This window comes from Pelodiscus sinensis, chromosome 8, assembly GCF_049634645.1.
Source record: "Pelodiscus sinensis isolate JC-2024 chromosome 8, ASM4963464v1, whole genome shotgun sequence".
Taxonomy (NCBI): domain Eukaryota; kingdom Metazoa; phylum Chordata; order Testudines; family Trionychidae; genus Pelodiscus; species Pelodiscus sinensis.
The window spans coordinates 60,952,765-60,962,026 of NC_134718.1; the positions used below are offsets into that span (position 1 = coordinate 60,952,765).

The following is a 9,262-nucleotide window of genomic DNA, read 5'->3' on the forward strand; positions in this document are numbered from 1 at the left end:
ACTCCTTTGAAATCAATGAAGTTACATCACTAGGATCAGAATCAGACCCATGAAGTTGAGCAGTGTGCAATACACACAGAATTGGGCAGGGGTGCTGCAATGTGATGGCTTGCAATATTGCTCTACACAGTGCCCTCAGATGTGCAGAGATGCCAGTCACCACCCCTCCGAGGCAGGGAATGAGACAGAGACAGGAAAACCTGACACTCCTGGATTTGTGTGAAAAATTCTCAAAGAAAAATTCTTTCTCTCCCTCCGGCCCCTAAACTCTTTGTGAATGGGGCCAGTGCAACATGTGGCCTTTCACCCCGCCCAAGCACCATTGCCAGACAGCCACACTCAGAGAATTGTTTGTTAATAGTCCAATTAGATAATTGCCATCTTTCACTCCTTTTGCTCTACATTTCCCATAAAGGAATGAATAAGGAGAGCAGCATGAAGAGGGCTTCTGCCCTGCAAGGTGACAAGAAGGGCTGGAGCATGCTCTTTGCACAAGGCCATTTGCTTGAATTGAATCATTGTAGCCTAATCAATGGTCTTATTGGATTACTGGCTGTTGCGGTTCTCAAAGATATTGTAGCAGAGACAATGAAATAGCCAGGGTAAAACTTTTTTTTTTTTTTTATCCTTTAGTAGATCACGTAGTGGAGATTTTTCACGAGTTATCTCTCTCTCCCTCTCTCCCCTCCTGGATCTATCTGAACACAAAGCTGGCTTTTTTTTTTCTTTCAATGAGCAGTCTCTACCAATAGGTTCAGTGTTTGTGAAGGTGCAGAATTAGCGCACACACACACACAAAAAGCAAGCCTCTGAACTGAATTAAGGAGAGGTAGGAGTTTAAGATGGCTGGCCGTGGAGAGATGTGTTAAGGAGGATTTCTGCAGGGCTGATCCTCGGCTTCCTTGGATAGCCCCACTTCAAGGGAAAACTTTTTGTGCGGGGAGTGGTTTGTTTGCTTACACTCAAGGCTGCTTTTCTACAACTGCGTTTTCCAGCCTTTTCCTAGCAGTTTTATTCAGATTTATTTGGCGTGCCTGGAGAAAGCCACTCTATAATCTGGAGGGTCAAAGGCAGACTGAAGAAAGTTAATAATGGCGGCTAATGGTGCTAACAATTCAGGGTGAATCTTGTCAAAAGTTTTTTCTTCCCCCTCCCCTCCTTCTGGAAGTCTGTCTTTTGATTGTGTGTTTCCTGAAAGCAAGACCAATCATTTCAGTTTATTCACTGGCTAAACTCTACTTGATTGGGGACAAGCACACAAACCATCCATTACGATCTGATATATTATCCAAACAATTTAGTGTATTCATGAGGTAACCTAAATGTGGAGGCTGCAAAATTACCCGTAATCAATTGAAACAGCGAGTGCGCGTCCCTCTGTGTCTAACAACTACATGTCTCTGTAATAAGGCAGACATTAAATCATTTTGGAGTTGTACTGTTGAGTACCTGATCACTGGGGCTCAGGAAAGCTGGACAGTCACATTAGGAAGCTGGGATTCGAGGGAGCTGTTCTGTTGGGATCAGAGTCGACCTTCCTCGCGAGAGGTGCTTTACAGATTCCCACCGATCTGACCGCAGGCTGTGCAATATCCAACCTAGACTTTCTTTTCTTTTCTTCTTTTTTTTTTTATTGCACTACATGTTTGGGAAACAAGACAAAATGGACGTTAGATGCAATTCAGAGGCTGAAGCTAACCGGGTCTCGAAGAACGGACATAAAGAGGGCAAGGAAAGCAAAGGGTCTGAAGGAAATATTTCTACTTCTTTTTTGAAGGATCAGCAAGGGACTTATTCTGCCTCTGCGGTTTCGGAAGATTGTAATAAAAGTAAATCTAGTTCTGCAGACCCGGACTATTGCAGGAGGATCCTAGTTAGAGGTAGGAGTTCGGAAGGCATTGTGTGTGTCTGTTTGTGTGTATGTGAAATCGGTATTCGCCTCGTCTTCTTTTTTTAAATGTTAGGGTTTCAAGATGTCCCCTTTTTAATATGGTTGCAGAAGGGGAAACACCGTTGTGAATTATAATGCAGTATTTCCAGGGGCAAATGATTCTAAGTCCACAGAGTGTTTTATAGGGCTTGATTTTTTTTGTATCTTATTTTATTAATGTACTTCTATGGTTCATTGGAAAAGTTTGCATTACATTTGTGTTCCACTTTTTCTCGGTGGCCGTGAAATACATTATTTGCACCCTTTTTTTCATTCGCCATAGAGTTTCCAAACCCGTGTCCTCTTATACACAGAGCATTGCAGGTGTCAAAGTTCCCATCACAAGGGCTAACGGTATGTCAGAGTAATTTTGATCAAGGCAATGAATAAACAGCACTCGCTGTGTATTTTTTTGGTAACCCCCTCCGATTCCGTCTACCACGTGAAAGTCCTGGTTTAGCTGGTTCTGCACACCTTGGACACTGGAAAGGAGGAACTTTGATAAGAGAAGGCATTTCACCTTTGCATCTTGGTGCATTTGTGGTGATTGTAGTTTTGGTTGGATTTTTTTATTTGGTGGAGGGGATATATATACGATGTAGGAGGTTTCTGCCATGCCCTCTGTCCCAATGTCCCTAATGTGATGTAGAATTGACCGGCTTTGACTGTAGAATTATTTATAAATGATGACCATTCACAGAGCTTTAAAAAGAAGACAGTAGGACTGAATTGGGTTTCTGAATATTTACTGTTTTTTTAAATTTCCCCTCCTCCCCTTCTTTCCCAGTCCACTAATGAAATGATTTTAGAGTGCTTTGAAGAAATTACCAGTGGAAATTACAGTTTTGTGAAGGTGTGTGTGAAAGAGGGGATAGAATTATAATAAAATTAGTGTAAAGCAGGCCTTGTAAACAATAATTAATCCTTGCGCGACCGATTGACCCCAGAGAGGGGTCAGATTGAAATTATGTGGTTATCTATGATTTAAAGTGTATTATGGAGCTAAAATTACGGAAAGCGAGGTTGGGGAATGCTTTAATGTAATATGAATCTAGCTCTAGCATGACAGTTGTGCTAATAAGATTTGTCCTGCTTTCTTTAGGCCGGTGCTAAAATAAAGGAGAGGTTTCTGTGTGCGTGTTAGGGTTTTTCCCCCCTCTCCCGCGCCTGTATTTTTAAATAGTAAAGAAACGGCCATAAATTTGCCCATCCCATGCACTAGGTGCCGTTACATCTAACAATGTTGTAAGCTCGAAAGGAAACTGCGTAACAATAACCCAGCAATCCCAAAGAATAACTCTACAGGGTACAAACGGACTGAGCAGGGCACAGAGCGATGGTGTTTCTTACAGCACTGAGCTGTCTCAGTGAAACGGCCTTCGAAAGGAAGTTGGTCTGGGAGGATTGGGGACAGGATCTCTCCGGGCCCCTACAACGCCCTGATTTTACCAGCCTGTCTGCTGCCTGGTTTACCGAAGCGGCCTGGCTGTGGGAGAGGAAAGTGAGCTGCAAAGCATGCCAGGCAGCTCCTTGCCTTGCGCGCAAACGGTTCCTCTCCTGGGTGTAAAGTGACTGCGCGTTTCTTTGCCAGATGCCAAAGGTTCAATAAGAGAGATTATTCTGCCTAAAGGACTTGATTTGGACCGCCCCAAACGGACCCGAACGTCCTTCACGGCGGAGCAGCTGTACCGGCTGGAGATGGAGTTCCAGAGGTGCCAGTACGTGGTGGGACGGGAAAGGACCGAACTCGCTCGGCAGCTCAATCTTTCGGAAACTCAGGTAGTGCGGAGACAGCCCATTGAGAAACACGCTGCTAGGCACCGCGGAGGCCTGCCCCCCACCCCCCTTCCCGAGGCACACCGGGACACAGACACGCTCTAGTGAGACAGTGCACATCAACACCTGCTCACAAGCACTAAACCAGCGGTTCCCAACCTTTCCCAGAGGGGAACCCATTTTCACAATTCAGGGAGACTTGGTGACCCAAGGCAATTCAAAAACGGGGGAGGAGGGACGGCAGAGCCACCTGGGGAGACACTTGGCGACCCTTTTGAAATGTAATGGCCGGACCCATAGGTTGGGAAACCCTGCACTAGTGCGAGCCCACCGCTTGGCTAGTCCAGGCCTCGTGGCCAGACTCAACCGCGCCGTGAGTGGCAACGTATTTCCCCACACACAACCACCATGGTCTCTGAATAGTCAACCCCAGACACAACCTGACTCCCAGGCTTACTCGCACACACAGCTGCCTGGTGCCTGGAAGAAAATAAAGGGTGTTTAAAGTAGCTGGCAACTTGGTTTGGTCAAAAAATCAGAGCTACAGAAGGGTGCAAACCTCTTCCGGAAGCCGTGAAGGCGAGGAGCTCTCTGCTGAGACATTCAGTACACAGAGAGCAAAATGAGCATTAGCAGAATGGGGCTTAGAGGGGAGAAAAGTTGCTTTCAAAATATGTGGCATTGAATTCCCGGCTGGGAAGTGGGGGTGGAAGGTGTCCGGGTTTGAAAGGCAATCCGCTGGAAGCAGGGCAAATCACCTTTCCTAACACAAGTCCTCCTGCCAGGCAGCTGTCACGGTTTGCACAGCTCTCCTGCTTTCCGTGAATTGTTGGGTGGGTGTGAATCAAGTTATGCCCTTTTCATCAGTCTAAGAAAAGGCAACTACTAACAAGCATACGCAACAAATACGAAGACCCCAAATGATTTTCTATTAGATACATTTACTTCTCCCTCTAAAGCTTCTCGTTTGATTTTTGCCTGCTCGTGTGTCTTTACATTGATTGTTTAGTTGCGTGTGGGCTGTGTTTTTATAGAATCGCATGGGGAAAACCTGTCCCCGGGCAATTTGGATATGAATGGAGCTGGAATCGTGCTGCGTTAAAATTGTTGAATATACACATGTCGTATTTTTATTTCATTTTTACTTGGCGTGAGCGTTGGATGTTATCTTTACAAGTGAAAAACATATTTTAAAAAAGGATCTACCTCACAGGTATCAGGTCAGCCTTGGGCGATCTATTCTCACTTTTTAGAGAGAGGTTGGGGTTTTTTTTCCGACCAGAACCTCTGATGCAAAATATAGTGGATAAGGGTAAGCCCAACTCCCTGTGTTGTTTAGAGCCGCCTGTTCTCTTCGTGCAGTGTATGGAACAATGTCTAGCTAGGAGGTGACATGGGGTCAAGTATTCTACGTGGGAAGAAAATACTGTACAGAAGATACACTGAGAAAATCTGGAGGGAAAAGTAATGTAATGAGACAGAGAAAAAATAATTAGCTGCTTTGGAGGAAAATCCCAATCACAAAACAGAAGCGGGCCTGACTTTTGTAAGGGCCTCTGATTTAGAACCATCTTCTCTGATGCATTTATCTTTCATCCCTACCTCGTATTAAATTGAACAGGCTGGTAGGTAACTGCAAAGGTTCTGCCCTGTTTGACTGCGACGCTTTGTTTTGGTGGCGAGGGCGGAGTTCCTGACAGGACGGTGAGGAGAGCGCACTGTGGACATGGGCAGGGCGCAGGGGGTCTGTCGGCCCCGCTAGAACAACTAAAAAGTGGCCGGGAGGGGGGGAGGACTCCACCGTCATGGGGAAAGAGCACACTTCTAGGGACGGGCTGGGTGTGCGGTTCCACGGCCACCGCGCGTAATACAGCCCTGCTCCGCCAAGCCAAGGGGCCTTCCTTGGCGGTCGGGCAGGCTGCAGAAATGTAGCTCGCGTCTCTTTTCGTTGTGTAACATTGTAAAGGGGAGGAGGGGGCTCGAACCGGCTGTGGGGAAAGTGGCCTTCAGCGGCGCCAGGCCTTCCTTTGGCCCGCCCGGAAGCGCGAGGGGAGAGCCCCCCGCTAGACCGGGATGAGAGCTTCGAGTCCCTGCTGCCCCGGAGGGAGGAGGGAGAGGAGCCATGTGCAGGCCCCACTCCCCAAGTGAGCAGCCTTGTGTTCCGGCCGGGTGGGTGGCACCGGCTCTAGCTGGGGTGGCCGGTTAAAAGGAAACCCAGTTAAAGAGCCGGCTCCTGCTAGGGCCACTGCAGGAGCAGAGAAGCCGGGACACGCGGCTCCCGCAGCCCGAGCTCATTCAGCAGCATTTGCCCCCGTGGGAAAACGTGCTGCCGAACCGGGGCCCTCCTCCCCCGCCGCTCCAGACTCTCCCGACGCCGTGTAAACCGCTAATTCGGAGCGGTCCCGCCGGCGTTCGTTGTCTGGGGGCGGGGGAGATGGAGAAATGCACTGGTCATCCCGCAGCCCCCGGGCCGGTCCCCCCCGCCCCGCTCACCCTGTGCCTCTCTCCCCGCCTCTGCAGGTAAAGGTCTGGTTCCAGAACAGGCGCACGAAACAGAAAAAGGACCAAGGCAAGGACTCGGAGCTGAGGTCCGTGGTGTCCGAGACCGCCGCCACCTGCAGCGTCCTGCGGCTCCTGGAGCAAGGCCGGCTGCTGTCCCCGCCCGGCCTGCCCGGCCTCCTGCCCCCCTGTGCCACCAGCGCCTTGGGCTCCGCGCTGCGGGCCCCCAGCCTCACCATCGGCACCACGGGCACCACCGGCTCGGGGCCCGCGGGCGGCTCCCCGCACCCGCCCGCGCCGAGCAGCGCGGCCGGCCCCCCCCAGGCTGCGGGACTCCACGCCTCGCCCAGCGCCGGCCACAACCTCTTCAGCCTGCCGGTGCCCACTCTCCTGGGCTCGGTGGCCAGCCGGCTGTCCTCCAATCCCTTGACAATGGCCGGCTCCTTGGCAGGAAACTTGCAGGAACTGTCCGCCAGGTACCTGAGCTCCTCTGCCTTCGAGCCCTACTCCAGGACCAACAATAAAGAAGGCGCTGAGAAAAAAGCCCTGGACGGACTCTAAGTAACGCTCTGTATTTCTATTTATAGTATCTATTTGTGGCGATATTTATGGGATAATGACACGTTAGCATCTCATCAGCCCTCCTTTCGTTCCCCCCTTCCCTCTACACACCGTCCTGTTCCCCCATAACCCCCCCCCACCACCACCACCACCACCAGGTGTTCCTAGCCAGACACTTTTCCCCAGGCCAGAAGGCACTAAACTGTGTTTAGGGGAGACATCCTGCCGAGGAGGCGGATACCCTACCCTAGTGTAGCCGCTAAACTAACTGCTTCCAGACCAAACAGTTAGCGATGGAGACCCACTTCTTACCGTGGGAGGATGTGATGGGGGGAGAGGCAGGGCTGGGGAGGTTTGCCGGCAGTTCAAAATCCAACATTTTTACTGCGCTCTGAATCCAACCTACGATGATCCACGTTTTTTTATTTGGGGAAGGGATTGGGGGAGCAAAGGGGGGAGGGAATCTGAGACGGGGGAAGTTATTTGCAGTTTAATCATAACAATTTTGACTGCATTCTGAATTAAACCAATGCAAACCGACGCGGAAGTCGATTCAAACAAACAGACCTAGAAATGGAACCATCAGGTGGATGTAAATGTATGGTCAAGACGTCAGTGACTCTAAAGCACAAATTTGCCCAAGGTTTTGTGGCCCCATGTAACCTGACTGCACTACATTAACCGTTTAGTAGCTTAGTTTTTATTTATAATTGCTCTTGACACAGATCTAAGCCAGAAAAAAACTACCAACTCTTTTTTTTTAAAGAATCTTGACTATTTTAAGGATCGGAACAGACTGCCTTTAAAATACTTGCATTCGATGCAGATACAGAAAACAGTGGCTTTAGATATTTTAATAAAGCAATCTTTCACTTCGAGATAATGCAACGCCCCTTTTTTTCTAGTTTCATGAGCTAGTTCTTCGAATCTAAAATTAATATTAAAATGTTGTAAAAGTAACTATGTTAAATAAGAGAAGTAACGGAGAGAGAAAGTGGCGTGATTGCATCTATACTTATCGAATTGGCAGTTATTTTTTTTCTAATTGAGTTTCCAATACTTTCAAAGTGTATCCAAATGAAACTTCATTAGGTTCCCTCCCTCCATAACACTCTCGCGAATGACTTGCATTTTATTTAAAGTGAAAGTAAAATATAAAGAACCCATCTTTTTGTGTTTTACAATACATCTAAGACGCCTTTTTGATCGTTCGCATATTTGTTACTGTTATTTTCTCCATCCACCAAGATGTTTATTCCAAACTCTAGCATTCTGGTCTATTTCATATTAAGTTTCAGTACTTGAATTTGTCAGAAAAAGAATTCTGTAGTTAGCGACTTCGTTTGTTTGTTTAGTTTTTCTTTCTTTAACCTTTAATATAAAGCCTTTACGAACTGTATAAAAACGTGCCACCAAATCTTAACCAAAAATAATTACAAAAAATGGAATGGTTGCTTGTAGTTTAGAGAATTAACTATAGAACAGAGATGGGGAGAGAGAAAGAGAGAGAGCAGGACGGAAAACAAAATAGTACTTTTATTGTGAATTATTTACGTCTGAAGTTTCTTAGACAACTAGTGGAGAAAATAATGAATGAATCGAATGCCGAGAACTTGCTACTAACTTCTGTTCTGAATGTTTTTGGATATTTGGATGTTTTGTATTTATGTGGTGAGAGTGAAATATATTATATCTATATGACGACAGAAGTAGGTGTACTTTCGTCTTATATTTAATACGCCAAAAGTATCAACTGGTATGTACGATTCAAAGTGTCAAAATCCTTTCGAGTGGATGTTCTGAAGTCGATTGCCTTTCTGAGACTGCAGTTCTGTTGTGCGTCTGGAACAGACGGGACGGTTGGGGATTCACAATTAAATAGCTGAGTTTACACCGGTTTAAAAAACAATCCAAACTCTCTAAACATTGCATGCAGTTGTTTATTTAAATTAGGTCTGTGATTCCATTAATTAAACCACGGGTTTGCTTCCTTTCGGGCCAGTAATAAGTATTTGACTGGCCAGTAACAAGTATCATTTCTTTTCTCCGATTCAAAAACGACACTGCGGTTACACTACGCTAGATTTTCAGAATATGATTTCCCCGTCCCTTGTCCACATGTCATCTCTTTATATATAAAAAGGAGAAAGATAATGATATAAAGCTAAACCAAAGGGTGTTGAGTAAAGGGAAAAAATCCCCTTTAAGCCCTGTCCTAAGCGCTGGAGGGGGGAGTTTTGTCTGAGGAATCGATGCAGGGCTGGGCCCTCTAATGACTGCCACTGTTACAAACAGAGATGCGGAAATAGAAAATGAAAGATGTTCGAGACTGTTGAAAGTCTAAGCCAAAGTCGGTGGCGATCCACGTGGCTTCCCGCAGAATTCTAGCGGAATTGAAGCGCAATACAAACTGTTGCCCTGTCTGGATTTCTTCATGCACAGTTCTCGGTCGTCGCCCCATGGATCTCGTTGGCCATTTTTTGACCCGCAAGCGTA

At 47.0% G+C, this 9,262-nt stretch overlaps 1 protein-coding gene across 1 annotated transcript; it reads left to right on the forward strand.

Annotated features, from left to right (window-relative positions):
- Positions 1-803: 803 nt before the first annotated feature.
- On the forward strand, positions 804-8,549 carry VAX1 (ventral anterior homeobox 1). The gene is made up of 3 exons (XM_006111377.4): positions 804-1,880; positions 3,522-3,709; positions 6,227-8,549. The coding sequence occupies exons 1-3, from the start codon at positions 1,643-1,645 to the stop codon at positions 6,764-6,766; spliced, it is 966 nt and encodes a 321-aa protein (XP_006111439.1). The 5' UTR covers positions 804-1,642; the 3' UTR covers positions 6,767-8,549.
- The last annotated feature ends 713 nt before the right edge of the window (positions 8,550-9,262 follow it).